The sequence below is a fragment of the Melozone crissalis genome, unplaced genomic scaffold (assembly GCF_028551555.1).
Source record: "Melozone crissalis strain CALT ecotype California unplaced genomic scaffold, PUWL_Pcris_2 ptg000159l_1, whole genome shotgun sequence".
Lineage (NCBI taxonomy): Eukaryota > Metazoa > Chordata > Aves > Passeriformes > Passerellidae > Melozone > Melozone crissalis.
Window position 1 is genome coordinate 400,638 of NW_026535930.1, and position 26,898 is coordinate 427,535.

Genomic DNA, 26,898 nt, shown 5'->3' on the forward strand with positions numbered 1-26,898 from the left:
CCAGTCATGCCCAGTTGTCCCCAGTGTACATCCAGTCATTCCCACTCGCTCCCAGGTACCCCCAGCATGGTGTCCCAGTTCTCCCCAGCATGGTCCCACCTGTTCCCAATGTGGTTCCAGTCACCCGAGGATGGTTAACAGACACTCCTGGTATATCCCAGTGTCCCTCAGCATGCTCACAGTCATTCCCAGTTACCCCAGTGCAGCCCAGTCCACCCCAGTCCCTGGTGGTGCTGCCACTGCTGGGATCCCCCAGCCCTGTGTGCGTTCCCCCCGGCGGATGTGCCGAGAGGAGCCCCAAGGGCTGGCAGTGGCCAGGCAGGGTCCCCAGCAAGGCCCAGTTTGGATGTGCAGCCCCCAGTTTGCCCAGTTTGCCTCTCCTTTGGCCCAGGCCGGGTTTCCCCGTCCGCAGCGGCTGGGAGCAGCCGAGAGCCCCGCGCTGCCCATCCCGACCTGTCCCGGCTCCATCCCCGCTCCTGCCACGGGCTGCGAGGGCTGCGGGAACGGGGCACCGAGGGTGTGGCTGCTGCTGGGGGAGGAGGAGGAGGGAGGGAAGGGCAGGGATGGAGGGGGAGGAGGAGAAGGAATGGAAGGGGCAGGATGGAAGAGGAGAAGGAGGTGGGTATAACACAGAGGAGCTCGAGGAGGGATGGAAGGGGAGGAGAAAGAGGAGGGAAGGAGGCGGGGTTACAGGGGAGGAGGAGAGGGAGGAGGGATGGAGGAGGAGAAGGAGGTGGGGATAAGACAGAGGAGGAGCGGGAGGAAGAGGTGGGACAAAGGCTGATCAAGGGTGAACAGATGGAACCGCGCTGCAGCCCTGCCTGAATTCGCAGCCCCCACCTGTGGGATCATCGCCCCCCCCCCCCCCCCCCCCCCGCGCCCATCGTGCAGGTTAGCGGGGAGGGGGAGCCCGGCCCAGACATCCCGAGGAGTCCCTGGGTGGGGTTTTTGGGGGGATGTTTGGAGAATGAAGCAGTCCAAGGCTGAGCGGAAAAGGCCCCTCAGGGGGACATCAGGGGGTGCCGGTGGCGGCTGCCGCCAGAGGCAGCCTGGAGGAGCAGAGCCCTGTGTGCCCCAGGAGCCCAAAGTGGGGAGCCCAGAGAGGGGGGAGCGCCGCCATTGGCGGGAGCCTCAAGAGCCTGGAGAGGGGCAGGGGGGAGTCCTTGGAGCCGCTGCAGCCCAGAGCAGAGAATGAGGGGAGAAGGGAGCCCAGGAGCCCAAACAGCCCTGCATCCCGAAATGGGGAGAGCGAAGAGGGGGGAGCTTTTGGCATCGCTGGGACTGCCAGCAGCCTGGGCAGGGCAGGCACCAAGGAGAAGGGGCACCCCCAATCCAAGCGTGACCCCAGCAGCTGGGACAGGGGGGAACCCCCGAACACCAGAGGGGAGGGACCAGGGACAGGGAACTCCTGGGAGGCTTTTCCAGGGCTGGATCTTGGTGTTTGGGAGGTTTTTATGGAGCCCACGTGGCCAGTGACTTGTAGAGATGGACTCAGGCAGAGGGACATTCAAACTGAACATGTGTTGGGCAAGATGAAACAGGGAAGCCTCATAAATATGATTGGCAAAAGAATTTGAGAATATTGAAACTCTAAGCAAGATTGAGATGGAAGCAAGCTTTGAGATACCTTAGTGAACAACTGGAAAACAATGGTGTGGCCTGACTGAAGGTAATCCCCTTTTGTTGAAACAATTCCCTCTGCGTGCAGACAGACCCAGGGGTCAGAGCAGACCCTAATAGCTCAGCAGAAGGGGTCCAAAGCGGTGTGTTTAGGGTTTAAAATGTAGCACAGTATCATGATGTAATGATTCTTGCAGGCTGTATGTAAATGCTCTAGGATTTGTATCTTGTACTAGATTGCTTAGTGAGAAATAGAATATTCAACAGAGAAGAAGATTTGTTGTATTGTAATGGGAAGCTTATTCTCTTACGCTCTTCCCCTCTTACTCTCTCACCCTCTCATCCTCTCTACCCCGCTCTTCTCTCGGGCCCGCTCCGACCTGTGGCTGGCAGCTCCAAGCAGGGCCCTGCACCCAGGCCCTTTGCAATAAACCGCAACTTCCACGCCCTGGCTGCAGAGATCTCTCGTTTCCATCCGTCCCGACCGTCCTACCCCTCAACACTCCTACAAATGTGCTCATCCCTTGTTTTCCCCAAACCAGAATTTCCCATTGCCAACCCCTGGGATGCTGCGAGGAAGAGGGAGATGCCCCGGGACACTGAGGCAGGTGAGGAGGAAGTCAGTGCCCCTTTCCCATCTGTGCTGCTCCATCTCCAAGCCCAGCACGGCCCCGGCTGCAGCTCAGCCCTGGGGGAATCTCCTTGCCCTTGCCTGTGGCACGGAGGCAAATCCCATCCTGTCCTTGTCCTTCCTCCCCCAGAGCAGGAGCTGAGCATGGAGAGCAGGGAGGACAAACGCCTGTGGCAGAACCTGGTGGAAGAGGCCGTTTTGAGCAGCTCCACGGCGCAGGAAGGCAACGGGGAGGAAAAGCCCTGGAGATGCCGCACGAGGAGGGGCTGCAAACGCAGCTGGCGGGGATCTGAGGGGGAAAGAGCCAGCCTGGGCCGGGAAGGCGGCCGGAGATGGAGCCAGAGCTCGGAGCTGGTACTCCATGAGCAGCTCCATGATGGGAAGAAGCCCCATACGTGCGTGGAGTGTGGAAAGAACTTCAGGTGGAACTGCGACCTGATTGTGCACCAGAGGACCCACACTGGGGAGAAGCCCTATGAGTGTGGGGAGTGTGGGAAGAGCTTCAGGTGGAGCTCCAACCTGATCAAGCACCAGAGAATCCACACTGGGGAGAAGCCCTATGAGTGTGGGGAGTGTGGGAAGAGCTTCTGTGGGAGCTCCAGCCTGATCAAGCACCAGAGGATCCACACTGGAGAACGGCCCTTCGAGTGCGGGGAGTGTGGACAGAGCTTCAGCCAGCACTCCCACCTGATCTCGCACCAGAGGACCCACACTGGGGAGAGGCCCTACAAGTGTTCCAAGTGTGGGAAGGGGTTTCAGACCAGCTCCCATCTCGTCCGGCACTATCAGAGTCACACAGAGGAGAGGCCCTTCCAATGCCCCGACTGTGGGAAGGGATTCAGGTGGAACTCCACCCTCGTCAGGCACAGGCGCATCCACACTGGGGAGAAGCCCTACGAGTGTGATAAATGCAGGAAGAGGTTTCAGACCAGCTCCCATCTCCTCCAGCACTATCGCATTCACACAGAGGAGAGGCCCTTCCGCTGCCCCGAGTGCGGGAAGGGATTCAAGCACAACTCCACCCTCGTCAAGCACCGGCGCATCCACACTGGGGAGAGGCCCTACGAGTGTCCCCAGTGTGGGAAGAGCTTCTCCAGCAGCTCTGACTTGACCCGACACCAACGGAGGCACCGGTAAGGGAAGCCCTGCAAGTGCCCTGAGTGCGGGAAGAGCTTCGTGCGCTGCTCCAGCTCCATCCCCCACTGGAGAAGGCACTCTGGGCAAAGCCCTGGTCACTCCCATTCCTTGTGATCCATGTTGGTAACACACCTGGCAGCTTTTACTTTTGTTTTGGCCCTAATGTTTCTAGCTTCTCTATCTCTTTGCACTTGAAAAGTCAAGAGAGATGGATCTGTCACCTGAAAACCACTGAAATCCCAGTGAAAACAACTCGATCTTACCCAAAAGGGCTCAATCCCACCTCAAAAAAACTCAGTGCCGTACCAAACTCACTTGATTCCTCAGCCACCTAAGTAAGATGGGGCTGGGAGGAGATTGGGAGAAGTGGGATCTCAGTTAGAGCGGTGGGATGAGGATTGTGTGGAGCTGGGTGTGTGGGATGCATTTGATAGCAAATAAAATTTTCAGACTTACTGATTTCTCTCCCGTTCATGTTCAGTCCGTTGCAGTTCTGTTTGCAGAGTGCCGCCTTCTCAGCTCATTGTGTTTGTGTCCCCTTTTCTCTCCTGCCTCTCTTTGCCTGCTTTGTTTCTCTCTCAGTGTCTCTCTTGACCCAGGGACCACCATAGATCCTCCCCTGATTTAATTGACCCAGGCACCCCCCGAGACCCTCCGTATATTTAATTGCCTCAGGGACCACCAAATACCCTCCTTTGATTTATTGCCCCAGTGACCACCAAAGATTCTGCCCTCATTCAATTGACCCTGCCCTGATTTAATTGACCTCTGCCCTGTTTTAATTGACCCCTCTGCCACCAAAAACCCTCCCCATATTATTTATTATTTTATTTCCCAAATATTATTTTAATTCCCAGTCCCAGGAGCTGAAGTCCTGAAGGCTGGCAGGGAAATGTCTCTGTAGGATTTTGCTCCATTTGCCTTCAAGGGCGGGAACATCTTTTCCTGTCTGGGAGCTGGAATTCCAGCCTTTTGGAATGTATGCCGAGCAATACAGACTGGCATATGGACTGGGATCAAATGGATTGGGATCAAATATGGACTGGGATCAAATAGGGACTGGGATCATATGTACTATCCCGAATTTCCTCATTATCCAAAAATTCCCATAATTCTGGAATTTATGTTATCCCAAAATTCTCATTATCCCAAATTTCCCATTATCCCAAATTTCCCCATTATCCCAAAATTCTTGTTATCCCAAATTTCCCATTGATCTGGAATTTCTGTTAGACTGGAATTCCCGTTATCCCAAATTTCCCCTTGATCCCAGAATTCCCATTATCCTGGAATTTCTGTTATCCCGGAATTCCCATTATCCCAGTTCCCCATTATCCCACTCTCCTAGTTCCCCCCATTATCCCAGTCCCCCACATTATCCCAGTTCCCCCCTTATCCCATTTTTCCTGTTATCCCAGTTTCCCCCGTTTTCCAGTTCCCCCCCACCCCGCTATCCTGTGCCCCCCAGTTATCCCAGTTCCCTACTCAGCGGATGCCTGAGAGACTGGAATCCTATGCACTGGGACAAACTGGAATGGGATAGCCCAGACTGGGATCCTATGGACTCGGATTATATGGAACTGGGATCCTATGGACTGGGATAAACTGGACTGGGATAGCCTGCACTGGGATCCTACGGAAAAGGATAAACTGGACTGTGATAAACTGGAATGGGACCAAGTAGGGATTGGGACTGTATAAACTGGAACCCTGTGAAATGGGATCCTATAGACTGGGACTGCACAGACTGGGACCATATGGATCCAGGCCATACACACTGGGATAAACTGGTCTGAGATTCTATGGACTGGGATCCCACCAAACTGGGATCGCATGGACCGGGACTGGAGAAATAGGGATGGCACGGAAGAGGAGGGATAACGGAGATCGAGAAAGGATGGAAAAAAGAGGAGTAGGTGGGGTTAGGGAGGAGCAGGAGGAGGAGGAGGGGTAAAATGGGAGGGAAGAAGGAGGAGAAGGAGGGAGGGTCAGGGAGGAGGAGGAGGAGGGAGGGAAAGGGAGGGACAAAGGAGGAGAAGGAGGTGGGGAAAGAGGAGGGGGAGGAGGGATGGAAGAGGAGAAGGAGGTGGGGTGAGGGAGAAGGAGGAAGAGAGGGGATGGAACAGGAGGAGCGGGAGGAAGAGGAAGAGGAGGGACAAAGGCGGATCAAGGCTGAGCAGATGGAACCATGCGCTGCAGCCCTGCCTGAACTTGCAGCCCCCACCTGTGGGATCATCGCCCCCCCCCCGTCGTGCTGGTGAGCAGGGAGGGGGAGCCCGGCCCAGACATCCTGGGGGGTCCCTGGGTGGGGTTTTTGGGGGGATGTTTGGAGAATGAAGCAGTCCAAGACTGAGCAGAAAAGGCCCCTCGAGGGGACATCGGGGGGTGCCGGTGGCGGCTGCCGGCAGAGGCAGCCTGGAGGAGCAGAGCCCTGTGTCCCCCAGGAGCCCAAAGTGGGGAGCCCAGAGAGGGGGGAGCGCCGCCATTGGCGGGAGCCTCAAGAGCCTGGAGAGGGGCAGGGGGGACTCCTTGGAGCCGCTGCAGCCCAGAGCAGAGAATGAGGGGAGAAGGGAGCCCGGGAGCCCAAACAGCCCCGGCATCCCAAAGTGGGGAGATGGAAAACAGGGAACTTTTGGGATCGCTGGGTCTCCCAGCAGCCTGGGCAGGGCGGGCACCGAGGACAAGGGGGACCCCCAATCCAAGCGTGACCCCAGCAGCTGGGACAGGGGGGAACACTGTAACACCAGAGGCGAGGTACCTGGGAGGCTTTTTCAGGGCTGAATCTTGGTGTTTGGGAGGTTTTCTGGAGCCCAGATGTCCAGTGACTTGTAGAGATGGACTGGTGCAGAGGGACCTTCAAACTCACTGTGCTCATCCCTTGTTTTCCCCAAACCAGGATTTCCCATTGCCAACCCTTGGCAGGCTGTGAGGAAGAGGAAGATGCCCCGGGACACTGAGGCAGGTGAGGAGGAAGTCAGTGCCCCATTCCCCTCTGCTGCTCCATCTCCAGCCCAGCATGGCCCCCGGCTGCAGCTCAGCCCTGGGGGAATCTCCTTGCCCTTGCCTGTGGCACAGAGGCAAATCCCATCCTGTCCTTGTCCTTCCTCCCCCAGAGCAGGAGCTGAGCATGGAGAGCAGGGAGGACAAATGCCCATGGCAGAACCTGGTGGAAGAGGCCGTTTTGAGCAGCTCCACGGCGCAGGAAGGCAACGGGGAGGAAAAGCCCTGGAGATGCTGCACGAGGAGGGGCTGCAAACGCAGCTGGCAGGGATCTGAGGGGGAAACAGCCAGCCTGGGCCGGGAAGGCGGCCGGAGATGGAGCCAGAGCTCGGAGCTGGTGCTCCATGATGGGGAGAAGCACCACACGTGCGTGGAGTGCTGGAAGAGCTTCAGGTGGAGCTCTGAGCTGATCCAGCACCAGAGGACCCAGACCGGGGAGAGGCCCTACGAGTGTGGAGAATGTGGGAAGAGCTTCAGCCATAGCTGCCACCTGATCACGCACCAGAAGACCCACACCGGGGAGAGGCCCTACGAGTATTCCAAGTGTGGGAAGGGGTTTCAGACCAGCTCCCATCTCCTCCGACACTATCAGAGTCACACAGAGCAGAGGCCCTTCCGCTGCCCCGAGTGCAGGAAGGGATTCCAGCGCAACTCCCACCTCATCAGGCACCAGCGCATCCACACTGGGGAGAGGCCCTACGGGTGTCCCCAGTGTGGGAAGAGCTTCTCACAGAGCTCTCACTTGCCCCAACACCAACGGAGGCACCACTAAGGGAAGCCCTGCAAGTGCCCTGAATGCGGGAAGAGCTTCGTGCACTGCTTCTGCTCCATCCTGCACTGGAGGAGGCACTTTGGGCACCGCCCTGGTCACTTACATTCCTTGTGATCCATGCTGGGAACACACCTGGCTGCTTCTCTCCTTTTGGTTTGGCCTCAATTTTCTTTTGCTTCATCTTCATCCCTTAAAAACAGCCAAAACAGGGTTAAATGAAATAAATTGATCAAAGATGTCTAAAGTTCCACAATTTCAGAGGTTTTTAAGGGAGAATTGATGGTTTAGGGACAATATTCTGGAGGATTTGTGGGTTCTGTGGGGGGATTTTGGGCAGTGTTTTCCATCTCTTTGCGCTCCAAAAGCCAAGAGGGTTACCTCAAAACAACTGAATCCCACTGAAAACAACTGTTGCAGAATTTTGTTCAGACATGGCTTATAGAGGGGCCATGAAAATATACAGCTGGTTAAAAAGTAAAAGGCAGCTATAAGCAGCAAGTTCTCAGGCTTTTTCCTTAAACAATAAACACCGTGTCCTTGAGTAAAGTGATGAGAAAAAACATGATGGAAAACATGGAGGCCTTGAGAACAGTCAATAACAAGTCAACAACAGGATGAGAAAAACAAATGTTAGTCTCAACAAGAAACCACAGATATTGACAACAAAAGGAGGGGTTGGTGTGTAATCTGTAGCCAATAATGAGCTTGGGTTTTGCAATATGTATGAACTTTATTAACACTACAATAAACGTGTGTAAGCTGGATCAATAAATCAAACTCCGATTTATTGATCCAGCTTACACACTTTTATAGTAGTGTTAAACAACTGAATTTTAATTCATATGGGTTCAATCCCACATCAAAATAGCTTGTTCCCACCTTAAAATAAACTCAATCCCATGCCAAACTCACTTGATTCCACCGATGGCATGGTGAGATGGGGTGGGAAGGAGATTGGGAGAAGTGGGATCCCAATTTGGAGCGGTGGGATGGGGATTATGTGGGGCTGGCTGGTTGGGATGTATTTGATAGCAAATAAAACTTTCAGAGTTACTGATTTCTGTCCCTTTCATTTTCAGTCAGTTGCAGTTCTATTGGCAGAGTGCCACCTTCTAAGCTGATTGTGTTTGTGTCCTCCTTTCTCTCCTGCCTCTCTTTGCCTGCTCTTTTTCTCTCTCAGTGCCTCCCTTGAGCCAGGACAGCTGCCACCAAAGACCCTGCCCTAATTTAATTCCCAGTGCAGGAGCTACAACAGCCATGGGTGAAGTTCTGAAGGCTGGCAGTGAAATGTCACTGTAGGATCTTGCTCCACTTGGCTTTTGGCCCCTTCTTAAGAGCTTTGCCTTCAAGGGCAGGAATATCTTTTCCTGGCTGGGAAATAGAATTCCAGGTCCTTGGAGTGTGTGCTGTGCAGGACCATACAAACTGGGATCACGTGGACCAGGATTTCACAGGCTGGGACCATAGGGATTAGGAGCAGAGACTGGGATCATACAAACTGGACCATATGGACTAGGATGCTGCACCAGATCGATGTAAACCAAGGGGGTCCCGCCCTGCCTGGGGGTGCAGCCAAAGCTCCTTGGAACAAATGCAGAGTTTCAGGAGGGATCCCAATTCCAATCCCATTTCTAATCCCATTTCCAATCCTTTTGCCAATCTCAGAGTCATCCTGGCGCTGATCCTGGTCCCGGTGCCAGCTTCGATCTCCGTCTCAGTCCTGGAGCACTCCCAGTGCTGATTCTGGTTCTCGTGTCAATCTCAATCGCAGAGCGGTGCCGGTCCCCGTCTCTGTCTCGGTTTCAGAGCAGTTCTGGACCCAGTGCTGCTACTGGTCTTGGTCTCGGAGTGCTCCCAGTGCCAATCTCAGTCTCGGTCCCGGCCCCAGAGTGCTGCCGGTCTCGGTGCTGGTTCCGGTGACAGTCTCCATCTCAGTCCTGGTGGGCTCCTGGTCTCGGTCCTGGTCCCGGTCCCAGAGCAGTCCCGGTGCAAGTGCCAGGTTCCAGTCTCGTTCCTGAGCCCAGTCCTGGAGTGCTGCCAGTGCCAGTCCCAGTTCCAAAGCGCTCCTGTTGCTGGTCCCAGTGTCAGACTTTGTCCCAGTTCCAGTTCTGGTGCTGGTTCTGGTCTGGGTCTTGGTCCTAGTCCCGGTGCCGATCCTGTAGCGCTACCAATCCCAGTTCCAGTGTTGGTCTCAGTCTTGCTGCTGGTGCCAGTTCTGCTGCTGTGTTTGGTCTTGGTCCCAGAGAATTTAGGTCCAATTGGGTGATTTTAGGCCAATCTGGGCAGGTTTAGGGTGGGTTTCAGATCCCTTACAGTGATTTCAAGTCTTTTGGGGTGGATCTTATGCCCCTTTGGCTGATTTTATGCCAAATCTGGAGGGTTGAGGGTGGATTTTAGATCCCTTTGGATGATATAAACCCAGTTGGGTGGGGTTTGGGCCTGTTTGAGTGGTTTTAGGAGGAACTGGGCAGTTTTAAGGTGGATTTTAGATCACTTTGGATGATTTTAGGCCTGTATGGTTGGATTTTAGGCATCTTTGGGTAATTTTAGGTTGAACCAAGCCTTCTAACGGTGATTTTAGTCCCTTTGTCTTACAGATGGCTAATGAGATGATTGGCTCTCGCAATTAATGGATGAATACTGTGTCAATATTAAGAGAAGCTTTACTGATGTGTGATTACGTTATTGCAGTCTGTTGTTTAGATGTCCTCTGTTCTCCCCACAGTCCCCTTTACCCCTATTGTTACCATCAGCCAGCCTGAGCCATCCAGGACAAGTGGAAAGAAGGCGAGTACAAAAACTTGTTTCTCGGGGAGGGGGCGTGGCATGACACAACCTGACCCTCCAATCAAGCTGCAAGAAAGCAGACTCCACCAATAAACAGCAAAGAAGAGTTGACTGACAGACTGTGGGAGGGGCCAGGGTTGGCTGATGCAATCCTCGGGGTATAAAAGATGGAGCGTCCATCTTGAGGATGAGCCAGGCACGTGGTAGGCAGCCACGAGGGAAGCTCCCAGGCCTGTTCTTCCTTACTTAGTCCTTTTCTTGTCATTTTTGTTAAGGTTGAATAAACCTTTTAAAATTTTCAAAGTCAGCAGTCGTTTCTCACAATAACCAAAGGTTCCTTTACTGGAGTTTGGTGCACAGGAGAAACACCAACCATATATTCTCAAGAGGTCAAAATGACACAAAATTTTACTGGCAAAGTACAGAAAATCAAGAAACTTTGGAAAAAGATTTAATAAAACATCTAATTCAACATAAAACACCATAGCAGTAACTTCCTTAACTCAGCCCGTTGCACCTGGAAACGTTTAACCACTTCAGTTGTTGAGGTACCAAAAAATGTTCCATATCAAGAGCATTAGAAGGAGAAGACAGAAAGACAGGAGGACAGAAGCTCTATAGAAAGAAATGCACATGGCTACCAACTGCTGGGGTTTCAGTGTGGATGAGACACAAACCGCAACCATGGAACCCTTGTGACACATCAAGGCCCCTCTGGAGCAAAGAAACCATTGCTGACAGAACAGAAACTCATGGAACCAAGAGCCATTGTGACAATGCAGATCCAAGGACACCATGGTGGCACTATGGAACCTCATGGGAGCAAAGAGACCATGGTGACACTCTGGTGCCTCACGGAATCAGGGGGACCATTGTGAAACTCAGGCCCCCTATGGAACCAAGGGCCAAGGATGAAGCTGTGGGGCCCATGGAACCAAGGAGCCGTTGTGACACAGCGGGGCCACAGGGAGCTGAGGGGCCATGGGGACATTGAAGGGCTCAGGGAAGCCAAGAGGCCATTGTGACACTGCAGAAGAAAAGAGAACACTGTGACACTGCAGGGACTCCTGGAATCAAGGAGACACTTGGGACACTGTGGGGCCCCATGGAACCAATGGGACAGGGAGCAGATGTGGCTAGTTTGGCCTCCCGGGGGCTGCTGGACAGGTCTGGCTGACCTTGGCATGTCCAGGGCTTCTCCTCATCTGCCCCTGAAGGACTGGGGCTCTGGGCTCTCCTTCCTATGGGAGAGAACTGTCCTGATCCTCCTCCAGGGGCCCATGGCCAAAACTGGGATTCCTTCTCCAAATTCCCTTACATGCACAGATTGTTCCCAGATTAAATCTGCCAGGAGAGACAGATCTGGCTGCCTTGGCTACCTGGGGCCACCTCTCATCTGCCTTTGAAATCCTGGGACCATCTGCTTTTCTTTCCTATAGGAAAAAACCATCCATCTCGACCAGGCACTCATGGCCAAAATTGGGCAACTGCCTCTGGAATTCCTTATATCCAAGGATAGCTCCCAGACAAAAGCTGCCAGGACTGACAAGTCTGGCTGGCCTTGACTTCCTGAGGACTGGCCCTCATCTGCCTCTGAAACACTCGGGCTCTGTGCTTTCCTTCCTAATGAAAAGAACTCTTCTTCCTGTCCAGGCACCCACAGCCAAAACTGAGATTCCACCTCCAAAATGCCCAATGTCCAAGGACAGCTCCTAAACAAAAGGTGCCAGGAGAGACAGGTCTGGCTGGCTTGGCCTGAGGGTGGCCACGTCTCATCTGCTTCCAAAACACTTGGACTTTGTGCTTTACTTTCCTTTGGAAAAAACCACCCATCTTGACCATGGCCAAAATTGGGATTTCACCTCCAAAGCTCAGTACATCCAAGGATTGCTCCCAAGTGAAAGCTGCCAGGACAGAGAGGTCTGGCTGCCCTTGGGCTCCTGGGGGTGCCTCTCCCCTGCTGTCTAAACACTGGGGCTGGGTGCTTTCCTTCCTATGGAAAAGAACCATCCTTCTTATCCATGCAGAAATGGCTGAAATTGAGATTCCACCTCTAAAATTCTTAATATCCAAGGGTTGCTCCCAGCAAAATCTGCCTGTACTGTCAAGTCTGGCTGGCCTTGGCCTCTGGTGGTTGCCCCTGCAACACTGGGGCTGGGTTCTTTCCTTCCCATGGAGATCCCTGGGACACTGTGGGGACCTCATGGAACCAAGGGGATCATTGTGGCACCACTGGAGCCCATGGAACCAAGGGGATCATTGTGGCATCACTGGAGCCCATGGAACCAAGGGGATCATTGTGGCACCACTGGAGCCCATGGAACCAAGGGGATCATTGTGGCACCACTGGAGCCCATGGAACCAAGGGGCCTTGGTGACACAGCGGGGCTTCATGGACCCAGAGGCCATTATGGCTCTGTGGGGCCTGATGGAACCTTGGAGACCATTGTGACCCTTCAGGGTCTCATGTCACCAAGGGGGCATTATGACACCTCAGGGCCACCTGTAAGCAAGGGGCCATTGGGACACTGTGGGGCCCCATGGAACCCAGGGAACATGGAACAGCTCTGGCTTGCTTGGCCTCCCAGGGGCCACCTGACAGCTGTGGCTGATCTTGGGATGTCAAGGGCTGTCTCTCATCAGCTCCTGGAGCACTGGGGCTCCATGCTTTCCTTGCTATGGAAAAGAACTGTCCCCCTTTTCAGATGCCTATTGCCAAAATTGGTACTCTCCCTAAAAAATTCCTATTTGCAAGGGTATCTCACAAAATAAAACCTGCCAGCTCTGGCTGGCCTTGGCCTCTGATGGTCCCCTCTCATCTGTCCTGGAAACACTGGGGCTCTGCTCCTTCTATCCTGTGGAAAGAACCAGCCTTCTTGTCCACGGACCATGGCCAAAATTTGAATTTGGCCTCCCAAATTCTGTATATCCAAGGATTGGTCCCAGACAAAAGGAGCCAGGACAGACAGGTCAGGCTGGCCCTGTCCTCTGGTGCTTTTCTTAGACTATGAGCTGAATGTTATTATTTGGAAACACCTTGGAGAGGGCCCAGAGGTGTCCCAAGGAGGGGTTTGGAGGCCTTGGGCACATGAGCACTGTATAGGGACAAAGGAGCTCTGTGCTCAGTGGGGTGGAGACTGAGGACAGTGGAGCAGAGCCAGGAGAGTGTTTAAAGAGCGATTTCAGTGATGGTGGATTCTTTTGACATAGTGGAAAACAGCGAGAGAGAGAAAGAATTAATGCCAAGTGCAGCTTGGGAGGCTCAGACTGGCACCAGGAGAAAGGAATTTCCCTGGCAGGGCAGGGCTGTGGTGCAGCACGTCCCCAGCAGGAGCCTGGAGCAGCCCCAGGCTCTGTGTGGGAAGGCAGAGGCAGGCAGGAGGCAGAGCTGTCAGCAAAGGAAGGGCCCAGCCAGGTGGGGCAGCTGGGGGATGCCGACAGCCTGCAGGGACAGAGGCACAGGGCAGGGACACCGTAGCACAGCCTGGGCTGCACAGGGCACAGGGATGGGCAGCAGCTGCAAGACAGCCCTGCCAGAGCCAACTTGGGCAGCACTTTGGCCATGGCTGCTGGGCCTGGGCCTGAGGCCACGAGGGGACAAGTGACCCTTGCAGGGTCGGGGCCTCATTGCCTCCTTGTCCCTGCTCAGCAGCCTGGCAGGGGCCGCCCCATGCTCCTGCCCTTGCCATTGCACATCCCCACATCCTTGTGTCCATCCCGGGAAGAGCCCTGAGCAAGGAGGGAGGGACAGGATCTGCTGGGCCAGGGGCTGGGGCTCAGGCCTTGGCCCTTTGCATTCCTGAAACACATCCCCACCATTTCCCTCATCCAACCCCTGGCACTCCGAGCAGCTGAGGAATGGAGTCACATCCAGGGGTGTCCCCAGGGCTCAGGATTTTGGCCAGGTCAGTTCAATCTCTTTATTGCTGATCTGGATGAGGCCATTGAGGGCACCCTCAGTCAGTTCCCAGGTGAGCCCAAGCTGGGTGGCAGTGTGGCTGTGCTGGAGGGCAGGAAGCTCTGCAGAGGGATCTGGCCAGGCTGGAGCCATGGGCCCAGGACAATTGGATGAGGTTCACCAAGGCCAAGGGCCGGGTCCTGCCGTGGGCTCACAACCACCCCAAATCCCTGGCTGTGCCCTGCCCCTGATCCCCCAGCCTGTCCTGTTTCCTTCATCCCTGCATTACCAGGGACTTTCTGGGACAAGGGAGCTCTGCTCTGGGGATGGAGGGAGGTCCAAGTGCCACCATTGGAGTGGGAACCACAACTCATCAGGTTTGTGTCCTTTGGGGGTCAGGAACTGGTGAGACTCAGAGGCACAGAAAGTTTCTCTTCATGGCCAACAGACCACAGTTGAACAGGACACAATTTAATAACAATCACGCTCTTCCCTGAGCTATGTGCAATGTCCCAGCAGCGTCTGATGAGTGCATGATCCACAGGTGATTTCCATACCAAAATTAATTTCAGACAAACATGGTTCTGTGATAGATATAAACAGAATTAAGTTCTTGTATCAGGATGCCCATCCTGGAGTGGGGACAAAAACGCTCAAACAATTCCTGATTTGAAAAGTGGTCAGTGGTGGATGCAGAAGGGAGGTCAGGCTGCTCTTGGTGTTGAGGAAATGCTAAAACCAGCCTGACTCATTTCATCTCCTTGAGTCCTGGCTGATCTCCCCTCTTTCCCCTTCCATCCATTGGCTTTTGTCTCCCACCAGCCCCCCCAGTGAAGAGCCTGGCTCTGTGTTCTCCATCCCCTCCTCACTGGCACTGCCAGGCTGGAATGAGGAGCCCCTCAGCCTTCCTTTCCCCAGGCTGGACAAGCCCAGCTCCTTCAGGCTCTGTTCACAGCCCAAGGGCTCCAGCCCCACCGTGGTGGCCCTTCCCAGACCCGGCTCCAGCTGCCAGACATCTCTCCTGTCCTGGGCAACCCAACCCAGGCCACAGTGACCTGGATAATCCCCGTCCTTGATGTCCTGGTCACACAGCCCTGGCCCCTTGTCCCTTGTCAGGGTCTGGGGTGGATCCTGTGGAACATCCTTTGGTGGAGGCTGTGGCTCCAGGTGGGCCGGGGGGATCCCGGGGGACAGGGACCCTGCTGGGCATGAACAGCATTGGACTTGTTGGGAGAAACTGTGAGGGGCAGCTGGGGCAGAGTGACCAACCCAGTGACCTGACACAGCCCTGCTGGGATGTCAGGCAGCCCTGGCTCTGAGCAACAGCATCTGCAGTGGCACAGGAAACACCCAGCTGATGGGAACAAACTTTCTGGCTGACTGCAGAGGCCAAGACAAAGCTGAGTGGTTTCCCTGGTGTCCCCCAGCCCTTGCTGGCCCCAGGGGCTGATGGCATTTGTGCTCCCTCACGTTCATGTCCCCACAGCAACAGCATGGGGGTGCTCCCGCCTGCTGTGTGCAATGCAAACAGGGGCTGCTGAGCCAGTGCTGCCGTGTCTGTGCCTGCAAGGATGGGGCACCTGTGTGAGCTGGGGGAGAGGCCAGGGCTGCAGAGGGGGGATGTTGTTGGCAGCTCCATGAGGATGCTCTGGGACACTGCCCTGGGCTGTGCAGCGCACTGGGGATGGATCAGCCCCTGCTCTGCTGCTCCTTCCCATCTCCCCCATGGCCCTTGCAGAGCACAAGCTGTTGCTGCCCTCAGCTGCCATGGCAACTCTCAGGACAAATGGTGCCAGGGCTGTTCCAGGTACAATTGCAGTGACACTCGTTGGTGCCACCAGGTGCCATGGCATCGGCCACAGGGACCTGTCCTTGGTTTGGTGCCATGGCAACCAGTGCCCGACCCAGTTGTGAAGGTTGGTGGCCATGGAAAGCTGCCCTGGCCCTTTGCTCAGGGCTTGTGTCAGTGCCCAGAGCCAGAGGGGATCCCTTGCTGGGGGCTGTGCCATGGCCACCTGCCCTGTGCCGCGCTGGCCGCTCAGGCACCAGGAACCAGCAGCCAACGGCACTGCCAGGGCCAAAGGCCAGGTCAGCCAGACAGAAAGGGGCAGGGCTGGGCACTGTTTCCATGGCAACCGGCACTGGGGGGACACCTGGGTCACCTGGCCTGGCAGTTGCCATGGAAACCCCTGGCAGGGACTGAGGGCACAGCCCCTGGCACTGAGACACTGCTGGGCCGGGTGCTGAGCACAGGGCTGAGCACGCAGAGATGGTTTTGCTCTTGCTGAGCTGCAGCACAGCCAAGGCCTGTCCTGCCCCTCGTCCAGCCACGCTGGGGAGGGGCTGGGGCTGCGGGGGAGCTGGGCAGGGGACACAGCCAGGACAGGGGACCCCAACTGACCCGGGCATAGCCCAGACCAGAGCACATCATGCTCAGGGTATGAAGGGGTGAACAGGAAGGGGGGAATTTTGGAGGGAGGGTTTTTGCCTTCCCAGGGAACACTTAGGCAAGAGGGGACCCTGTTTCACCAGTGGGCAGGGTCACTACCAAAGACACAGACACCAACTTAAGGAATTGTGTCATTTATATCATGCACAGCTGCAAAGATTTACAAAAGGATAAGCTCAGCAAAGCACATCATCATTAGCAAGAATTACAAAAGAACCTCAGCAATCCATCATAACCCATCATTACATTTTGATGACTAACCCCTTGGTGAAACACCAGAGGTGTTTGCGGCAGACAAAGATTCTGGCTGACTATCAAGGTACACCTTACAGACATCAGCTGTACTTTAGTGACACCGTTCTTCATTCTTTTTTCTCAATCTCATTCCAATTAGGAACAAGAATTCTGTTGTGCATGGAGCTGCCACCATGTTAATTCCAGAATAATGCCCCCAGGCCCTTTGCTGTTCAGCTTTACCATGCTGTCTGTGGCTAACAAGGCTTGGGGGGCCCTTTCCCCTCTGGCTGGAAGGGGCCGGGTCCCAGTCCCTGAGGGGCACCCAGGCTCCTGGATGGAATTCCTGTGCAAGTCCCTCAGTGTCACAGCAGCCTTCACATGGAGCCCCGTGGATCAGAGCATTTTCCACAGGTGCCCTTGGGGCAAACAGAGAAGATCTGGTCTGGCAGGATGTGTAAAACAGTATCCTGTCAGATCTCCTTGTTCTCACACAGAATCCTTGGCTGCAGGGACACATTCCCATTGTTCCTGCCCAGGTTTCAGGACTCAGAATTGTCTTTCCCAGGTGCTGCTCCTTCAGCTGCCTCGGGAGGGCCATTTGGCCTCTGGACCAACACTCTGGCTCCATTATTAGGGCTGCTGGATCCAAACCCTTTATCTCCACAAACAGTGGTAACTGGAGCTGGATCTCCTTTTTTCACAATCATTCTTAAAATTGCAAAATCGATAATTGTGCTACCCTGTCATGGGGTTGAATAATCCAATATTGTTCATTATTGTTTACAGAAATACTATAATTTCTCCTTGATATTCTGCATCAATTCCTTCTGCCATGACAGGACTACTTTGCAAGGCCAAGCTCCAAGGGAGCAGTTACCAAAGCAAAGTGTCCTGGAGCAATCTGAATTCTTCTTTCAGAATTGATAGCTCTCATTTGCTTTGAATTTATCCTCATTAATTCCAATGCATGAAGGCCCAGCCCTGCAGCCTCTGGGCTGGCACTGCCAGGGGCCATCACAGCCAGAACAATTTCCCAGGCAGTCCAAGTCTCACTGCCCATGGCTGGATTTGCAAATTGGGGGCAGCCGTGCACAGCCAGGGGGTTTCTATTTCCCCCGTGGGCCATTGGGAAGGGCATGGAGCACATCTGGGAGATGGGTTCTCCATGGGAAAGTTCCCATCTCCTCATTTTTTCAACTGCTTTTTTAACAACCCCTTCACCCATGCAACCAATCCTGCAGCTTGTGCATAGTCTGGTACATGAAAAACCCTGCAGACAAAATCACTGTATTTTTCACAGGAACAGACAAAGCATTCTGCATCACAGTATCAGCAAACCCTGTAAAAATAGCCAATTTCCTCCCTTCCTCCTTTTTCTATTGTATACAGTCTCACAAAGTTGACCACTGACATTAGGGTCCTGGCCAATCCTGTTCTGTAGGATATTTACTGTTACATCCCTGAGCAGCCAAAGATACCAAATTAGTATTGTCAGCACTATTTCACATTATTATTATTTTATATGTACATATTGATATGAAAATATAGATAGATATAGATATAGACATATCTACATAAATCTATAAATATAAATATAAAGGTCTTATTATCCCATAAATATGTATATAGTTATTTATTATATTGATATTTCACTTGCAGAAGTGCATCTGAGCTCAAGATTAAAACCTTCTTCTGTTGCTCCATGTGGGAGCATTCCAACAATCATTGTTCCTTCTGAAGGTGCTGTTTCCTATGTACACTCAACAAATTCATCCTTGTCTGCCCAAATCCATTTTCCATATGCAATTTCTGGATGCATTTGAAGCCATCCAGGGGTGCAGCTTCTTTTACCCAACAGTCTCACTGCTCACACGGGGCTCCAACCTCAGCCCACTCCAGAGCAAGGGAACTCCAGGGAAGGGCTTCCCAGCTGGGAATTTCTGATGGGACTGATTCCTCACACTGACACTGAACAAGTGACATTTTGTTGGGATCTGAGCAGACTGTGCCAGTTTTGTTTTACCAGTGGCCAAAGTCAGCACCAGAGACACAGACTCCAACTGAAGGAATCAGTATCATTCACTGCAGTTCAGAGCAGCAAAGAATCACAACAGGAGCAGCTCAGCAATGCACCCAACCATCCCCACCAAAGACTACCTGCAGTGATTAAGAAAGATCCAGCAGCATTTACCCTCAGCCTTTACCATCCCCCAGACCCACACAGCAGCTGGGGAAGCTGTCACAGCCAAGGGCTGCAGAGCCACTCCTGGGCACTGGGAATTCCTGCAGGTGCCTCCAGCCCCAGGTGAGGCTCCAACCCCACTGGGAGAGGGCCCAGCTCTGACAGTGCTGAATGAACAAACTGACAGCACTGCTAGTGTGGCAACATCTGCTTTCATGCTCCTCTTGGGTCCCTCCCAAAGCCTGGCCAGGGATCAAGGGGGAACCAAGGGAGGTGACTTTGACCATACAGCCCCAAACAAGGCCAGATGTCAGATTTCATGGCCTTGTCTGGCTTCTAAATACACAAAGGTCAATCCATGTCTCACTAATGAGTGGCTACATCTATCTCAGTGCTAATGACCATGCACATTTCATCAGGGAGCAGATACAAAGACAACCTTTGCTTGGAAGGTTCATCCAGAGGCCACCTTTGGCTCAGGGCCTGCTGTCCAGGCCGCACTCAGGGCTGGTGTTCAGACCTTGGCACTTCAGGGACGTGTTTTAGTGCTGGGCTTGGCACTGCTGGGTGAGCGGCTGCACTGGGTGAGCTCAGAGGGATTTTCCAACAGAAAGGATTCTGTGATTCCATGATTCTATCCACTGCATTCAGCTGGGTCTATTTTAGCAGCATTACTTTGCTCCAAAAGTTCCCTCTTGCCCAGCTCCTGTGGCCTGAGGCTTCAGCTCCTTCAGCTCCTGGTGCTGAGCTGCTCCTGCTGAACGAGACGAATCAGAGAGAAGAACACAGTCCATGCAATTCCTTCTGGGACACGGAGAGGGAAGGCTGTGCAAACAGGAGCATTGTTTGCTGTGGCCTCTTCCTCTGCCCTTCACGCCTTTCAGCGCTTTGAACCAGCCAAGAGCTTTCTCCAAGAGTGCAATGGAGCAGCTGCTCCTGCTCCCGGGCCGGGCTCTCTCCAGTCTCTGCCCTTGCCTGGTTCTGTCCCTCGTGCTGTGCCCTCTGTTTCCCCAGGGCTCGCTGGCTGCTGCCCAGGACTGTGGCACTGACACAGATCCAGTGCTCCAGAGCCTCCTTTCTGTGCCCTTGGAGCTGCCTGGGCACAGCCGCCTTTTCCATCTGGAAGCTCCCCATGGACAGGCAGTGCCCAGCTCCGTTCCCTGCACAGCCTCCAGGAGCCCAGGGCTGCCATCTCCAGCCCCTGCTGGCACTGGGGGCTCCCAGGTGCCTCAGGCTGCTGTGACACTGCTGCACATGGGAGGGAAGAGGGGCAGGGGCTGTGCTCAAAGTCAGCTCCATGTGCTGCTGCGGCTGCTGCTGCTGCTGCTGCTGCTGCTGTGGGGTCATTTGTGCAGCCCTGGCCCAGAGTCAGGGATCAGATCCTGCCAGTCTCTTCCAGCCCTGGCTGCTCAGAGTTTGGGCCTTGGAGCCTCAGGTGGCCAAAGGCAGCTGCTGCTGGTCCCTCTGTGTGCCCGTGTTCAGCAGTGCTGCTCCATCAGTCTGTGCCCAGAAACAGGGAAAAGCCTCAGCCCTGCAGGGCCAGGAGCTGCTGGGCTCTGCCTGAGCAGCTCAGCCAGCAGGAAGGGAGCTGCTCCACACGGGAACCAGGAGCAAAGGACATTTCTTCTGTAGGACATGTTTTCTATTTAGAAGGAAAAAAAGGAAAAAGGAAAAAACTAGGTAAATTGTAAAAGATAAGAATAAAATCCAAGTGTTAGTGAAAAAACATAACACAATGTTAGTGAAAAAAAACAAAACATAAATGCAAAGACACCTTCTTTGCATTAAGAGGTAAATGATCTTTTTCAAAAGAGAACTCAGTTCTTTACATTGTAAATGTGCTGATGGCATGGATCCATCTTACTGACCTCAGCAGCCTCTTAAAAGATTTTGGGCTTTGTTACCAACACTGGTATTTGAAATTGTGGTTGAAGCAAGAGGAAATTGCTTTGTGCCCTTCCAGCTCCAAGCAGGACTGGGAATGGAAACTCTGTCAAACCCCAAATCCTTTAGAAGATCACCTTCCTTCTCACCCTGCAAATGAGCTGCACATTCCTGTTGTAACTGCCAGGCGTTTCTTAGAGACACGAAGTCCCACTGACAGCTTTTTGCTCTGGTTTGGCAGTGCAGAAGGGCAATTCTCCATCCACCAGCTCCAGACTGCAGTACCTCAGGAACACGGCCCACTCGCCAGCTTTGGCCCACTCGTGGCACTTCTAGAGGAGGAAGAAAGTGCAATTGCACAATTCCAGCCAATCAAGAAGGAAGAATGGGACAGACAAAACACTCTGTACAGATGCAGGCGTTCAGCTGGGACTGTGGAGAGTTTGGGTCCTTGCCAATTGGATGTGTGTCCCCAGCTGCAATCTCTGGGCCTGCAGCAGAGTCTCACTCACCTGCCAAAGACGAAAGCTCAGGCACTGTGCTCGCAACGGGCTGGTCTGATGCAGAGCTGTCAGAGCAATGTGAGGGCAGAGCCAGCCCAGCTGGGCCCAGGGCTGAGCCCAGCAGAGTCCTGGCAGAGCCCAGAGCAGCCTCAGCACCCGCAGAGCCCGGCTGCAAGGAGAGAAAGCAGAAACCGCCCGTCAGCTGAGGGCTCCTGTGCCCTTGTGCCAAGGCCTGCGATGACCAGGCCATGCTGGCTGCGCCCAGAGCTGTGCCCAGAGCTGCCCATCCCTGCTGCCAAAGGCACAGAGCAGGAGGGCAGCACATGTGCCCAGCCTGCAGCCAGCCACGGCACATCCAGCCCTCAGCAGCTGCCCAGAGCAGGATGCTCCTGTGCTCGCTGCCATCTCCCAAAAGCTCTGATCCCACCCTGCCAAGCACACAGGGACCCACCTCACGCCAACCACGGCTGCAAGAAAAGCTGCTCCCAAACCACGGCCTCAGCCTTCTCCAAGGGCACGGCCCATCCACACCACAGCTGCTCCCAAGCACTTCCCCATCCACACTGGACCACCTGGAACGCTTCCTCTGGAATAACAAACAACACATTATTGAAAAGAGTTTAGAGACAAAATGGGAAAACAAGAAAATTGGTAAAAAATCTTATCTCTGTCAGGGTCTTGAGGAAGGTCCAACCCCTGCATGCCAGGGAAAACCCCAGCCATGGCTGTGGGAAACCCACACTTTCTCTCTTCCCCTCTGCACTGCCCCGCAAAATCACGGTGACCCCAAAGCAAACAAGGGCAGTGGAGCAGCCCAAGCCTTTCCTTGCCTGCACAGCAAAGCAGCTGTGCACAGGTTCTGGAGTCCCACCTCTGCTCCCACCATGGGGCTTTGTTTGTGTCGGGCTCGCTGCCCCAGCCCCAGCCCCAGCCCGGGGCACGGTGGGTGCTGGGGGCTGTTGGCAGGGCCAGGAGCCCACTCCCATTTCGTACCCACCTCAGCTCAGGATCCGGCCCTGCCAAAAGCAGCCGGGCAGCGACTGAAGAATTACTTGCATCTGCCCCAGCAAAGGGGGAGCCTTTGCTTCCCCGCCACGCTGGGTCATGCCCAGATCTGGCAGAATTTCCCGGGTGGGACTCATCTGCAAATTCCCTGTGGAGTTTGGCTTTGAAGAAGGTGCCAGAATCAAAGTGCACCACCTTCAGCCTCCAGTGGCCAGGCTGAGAAAGAGCTTGTCATCCTTGATGTCACCCTCGCTGTCTCCAGCAGCAGCAGCAGCAGCAGCAGCATCCCCACCCGGTACAGCTTCTCCAGGGGCTCCTTCTCCTTCCCTGGGGGCAGACCAGCCTCTCAGGGCTCTGCCCAGGGCCCCAGCTGTCAGGGAACCAGGACAAGTAAAACGAGCTTGGAGGGTGGCCACCAGTGCTGAGAAGAGCAGCTCAGCCCCAGCACAAGGGCTGCGTGCTCCCATCCCATGACCCCGGTGCAGTGACACAGGCAGCACAAAAAGCTCTGGGTTCCTTTGCTTCTCATTGCCAAGGCATATTTGGAGCAGGAACTTACCAGGGCCCTGGATCAAAGTGTGCCTGTGGCTCTCTCCCTTCTTCTATGGCAGAGGAATATCCCACATCCAAGGATCACAGAACAGGTCTTCCAGTGCGGGTCTGTCCAAGGAGTTCACGGATAAACACCACCTGATCAGGTCTTTGCACTCTGGGAAGAGAAAGCAGAAACTGCCGTTCAGCCAGAGAAGGCTCCTGTCTGCTTTACCCCACTATTCCCACACCCAGGCCATGCTGCATGTGCTCCGAGCTGGGCCTAAACTTTCCCATCAATTCCCTGTTTTGGAGGAGAGCAGGACATGTGCCACCTCCTCAGCAGCTGCCAGAGCGGGATGCCCACTAGCCCGCTGCTGGCTCCCAGCACTGGGATTCCCCCCATGCCCAGAGAAGAGGATCCACCTTGAGAGAGCCCTTGTGGCAGCGGGAGCTGGCCCCAGCTGAGGTTCTGGCCCCTTCTGAAAGGGTGCTCCCCGCAGACCATCTGGTGCAGCAGGATGCCCAGGGACCAGACTGTTGCTGCCTCGCCATGGTACCAGCCAAAGTCGTTCCATTCCGGGGGGCTGTAGGACAGTGTTCCTATGGAATACAGATGGAGTTCATCAGGGGGATGCTGCTGCTCCCAGAGCCTGGCCCCAGCATCCCTGGGTGTGCGGGGGCTGCATCAGGGGCACTCAGGGTGACCACTGCCCTCTCGCCAGCATCTGGGACTTGTGCACAAAGTTAGGGCTGGAAAAGAAGCCTCTGGTGTTGGAAGAGGGCAGCCCTGGCTAGGCCCGACCATGACATGCAAAGGAAAAACCCACTCCATGCTGGGGAAAAAACATGCCCTTATCCTCCCTGCCTGCATTTCCCCAAAAATATTTTGAAGCCAAGGGAAACAGGGCGAGTGAAGCAGCCCAAGCCCTTCCTGTCATCTGCATACCAAAGTCGCTGGGGCAAAGGTTCCGCCCTCCCTCTCTGCTTCCCCAACCCATGGGGCTTTTGGTTGGGCTGGCTGCCCCAGCCCAGCCCTAGTCCTGGGCAGAGTGGCTGGCAAAGGCTGCCAGCAGGGCTGGAAGATGGCTGCCCACCCAGCCCTGCTCTAAAGCAACTCAGCTGAAGATTTAGTGCCCTGACTGGCAGCAAAAGGGAGAATCCCCGCTGCCACAGCCAGCTTGGGCTGGGAGATGTTGGGCCATGAGATGTCAGCAGCGGGAGCACAGCCCTCTGCAGGCTCACCTGCAAAGTGAGTGTAGACTGTGTCCTGCAGGTAGGTGCCACAGCCAAAGTCAATGAGTTTGGCCTGCCCGGTGTCCAGGTCAACCAGGATGTTCTCTGGTTTGATGTCCCTGTGCAGGACCCCGCAGCTGGTGCAGTGCCGCACGGCCTCCAGCACCTGGCGGAACAGCTCCCGTGCCACCTCCTCAGGCAGGAACCGCCGTGCCCGAATGAAACGATGCAGGTCCTGACACTGCTCTGGCCGCTCCAGCACCATCACGATGCAGTTGGGGAGCTCGAGCCACTCCAGCAGCTGGACCACACCGGGGAAGCCAGTGGACACCCTGGCCAGCAGCACGATCTCCAGCGGGGCGCTGGTGCCGTCGGGCTGCGGGAGGAGCACGATGCCGTCAGTGGGGCCGATGCCGTGCCAGGCCTGGGGAAGCCCTCAGCCAGGCCGGGATGCTCTGCGCCCTGCGCTGGCCCCACGCCCGCTCTCTCTCGGGGCGTCCTGGTGGCTCCCACCGTGCCGGGCGCCGGCTCATCCCCGGCCGGCAGCCTCGGCTGCTGGCCCCGCTCACTCACCAGCTCGCCCCAGTGCCGGACGCGGTTCCGTGGCACCCTTTTGATGGCCACCTGCAAGCCAAGGGCAGCAGCGGGGTGAGCTCGCCGCCCGCACTGCGAGCCCCATCCACCGCCCTCCGCCCTCCTCCTCCTCCATCCCCTCCTCCTGCGCCCGCCGCCGGCCCCGCCGCTCACCGGGGCGCCGTCCGAGAGCCGCGTGGCCGCGAAGACTCTGCCGAAGCCGCCGCGCCCCAGCAGCGATCCCAGCCGGTACCGCTCCTGCAGGGCCTCCTGCGCCGTCCCTGCGGGCGGGACGCGGCGGTCAGCGCTCGGCCCGGGGCCAGCAATGGCCCCCGAGCGCCCCTCACCCGCCCCGGGCCGGCCATGCCCAGGCGTTCCATCTTCGGAACGCGGCACGGGAGGCTCGGGGCTGGCGGCCGCGCTGCCGAGCGGCGGAGCTCGGGCCGGGGAAGCCGCAGCGGAGACGGCGGGAGCGGCCGCGCCGCCTGTGTCCTCCGCAGGCCGCGGGAGGAGCCGGGGCCGGGGCCGGGGCCGGGGCCGGGGGCGGGGCTGGGGCTGGGGCCGGGGCTGGGGCCGGGCTCGGGACTGGACCCTGCGTCGGGTCCGGGGCCGGGCTCGGGCCAGGCGGAGGCAAAGGGCGGCGATGCCGCCCCCGCCCCAGGCACTGATGCCCGCCCAGCAGCGCCACCGCCAGTACGGCCAGAGCCGGGCGGAGGCGAGACCGCGGCGGGACGGCCGGGGCTGGGCACGGGGCAGCCCCGCCCGGGGCCGGGGGCGGGCCGGGGGCATGGCCCGGCCCGGCAGGGGAGAGGGAGGCGGGGAGAGAAGAGGGACGCTGGGCAAGGGACCCCGAGAGAAGGGTGCCCGACAGCGGGAAAGGGAGAGAAAGAGAAAGAGAGAGAGAGAGAGAAAGACTATTCAAAACTATCTGTTTTGCTGCTGCCGCCGCTACTGCTGCCGCCGCTGCTGCTGCCGCCGCCGCTGCCGCTGCTGCAACTGAAGCGCCGGGGCCGTTCGTCCCCGTGTCCGTTCCCCGCTCGCCCCACGAGCCCCACGTTCGAGCCCCGCGCGCCCCGGGGACAGCCCCTCCGTCTGCCCAAACACGGGAACTTTGCAGCCTTGAGCCCGGATGCAGAGCCCTGACTCCTGCGCACTGGCACAGCGATCCCCTCGCCTGCTGCTGTGCATTGTCCCTGCTGAGGGTCAAACACTGTCGGGCCACCTTCCCTTGGGGTAGGATTCCTACCTGACCCAAGCACTGCACTTACATCTCCAGTGTTGCTTTCCTGTGTGGAAAGGAAAACTGTGTGTAGCTCATGGTATTTTAGAGTGTCTAAAACTTGCCAAGTCACAGATTTTAGAGGTGAGGTGCATTTGGAATGAATGGGATGGAGAAGCAGTGCAACATGGAAAAGAGGAGCATAGAAATAAATAGAGGAAAACATCTTGGATTGTTTCTTTCATTTTCATTTCCCTTCTGGAAAGCTGTTTCAGTTTTCCAGGAATCATCTGCTGTCTGCTCTTCTCAAGAATCTCTCATGGAGAACAAGGTTGAGCCTCTGTCACAAGATTTGCCACCAGCTGCAGCTTCTCTTAGCTTTCCACAGTGCACAGTGTGTGCAGCAGGACTTTTGCAGCAAAGCAGGACAAATGTTAGGAGAACTTTACATGTCCGTTCTTTTCCTGCTGGGCTGGGGAGTTGTGCCACTGGTGAAGTTTTCATTGTGACTGTTTGTGCTGGTTTCAGGCAAATTTTGGGAGGAAACCTCCAAAAGGGGTCAGTCTAGAAAGCAAGTTCCAGCGGCCCCTCCCCCTACTAGCTGAGGAAAAGACTTCCCTCCAGAGCGGGTTTAAACAATTCCAAGAAAAAGGAAAGTCACAGTCCGAGGAACTTCTCTGCCCCAGCTAGCTAAAACCAAATTGCTAGACCTGGGCTGTGAAGGCATCAGGAAATTTCCAAGTCTGGGCACTGGCGGTCCCAGCAAACACCAGATCTGGATGATGCTGGTGCCAGAACCTGGAAATATCCAAACTTTGGCTTTCTGTGCCAGCACCAGGAAGTTTTCAGATCTGGGTGCTGGCGCTGCCAGCAAACACCAGATCTGGGTGGTGTCATTGCCAGTGACAGAAATCTGCCAGATTTGGGCTCTGCTGGCACCGGGAAATTTCCAAGTCTGGGCACTGGTGCAGCAAACGCAAGATGTGGGTGGTGCCAGACCCAGCAGCAGGAAGCTGCCACAGGTTTTAGCTTTCTGTGCCAGCAAATTGCTGGACATGGGTGGTGCTGGAACAGGGAAATTTCCAGATCGGGGCACTGGCAGTGCCAGCAAACACCAGTGAAACCTTCTGGTCCTCGTCCGGTCCGTTGACCAGTGGTTTCCCTGAGAACCAGCTCTGGCCACTTTACAGACAGAGACTGCTTTCATCTGGTTGTGTGGAAACAGAACTTTACT

The 26,898-nt window shown here is 55.5% G+C and overlaps 1 protein-coding gene across 1 annotated transcript; it reads left to right on the forward strand.

The window, feature by feature from the left end:
- Positions 1-2,391: 2,391 nt before the first annotated feature.
- On the forward strand, positions 2,392-4,059 carry LOC128948764 (zinc finger protein 239-like). The gene is made up of 2 exons (XM_054293528.1): positions 2,392-3,384; positions 3,870-4,059. The coding sequence occupies exons 1-2, from the start codon at positions 2,396-2,398 to the stop codon at positions 3,997-3,999; spliced, it is 1,119 nt and encodes a 372-aa protein (XP_054149503.1). The 5' UTR covers positions 2,392-2,395; the 3' UTR covers positions 4,000-4,059.
- The last annotated feature ends 22,839 nt before the right edge of the window (positions 4,060-26,898 follow it).

Bases quoted from the DNA above. Each gene is read 5' to 3' on its own strand.
- LOC128948764 (XM_054293528.1), top strand. From the start codon at position 2,396: ATGGAGAGCAGGGAGGACAAACGCCTGTGGCAGAACCTGGTGGAAGAG. The intron at 3,385-3,869 runs GTAAGGGAAGCC...GTTCATGTTCAG, and splicing joins CGACACCAACGGAGGCACCG to TCCGTTGCAGTTCTGTTTGC.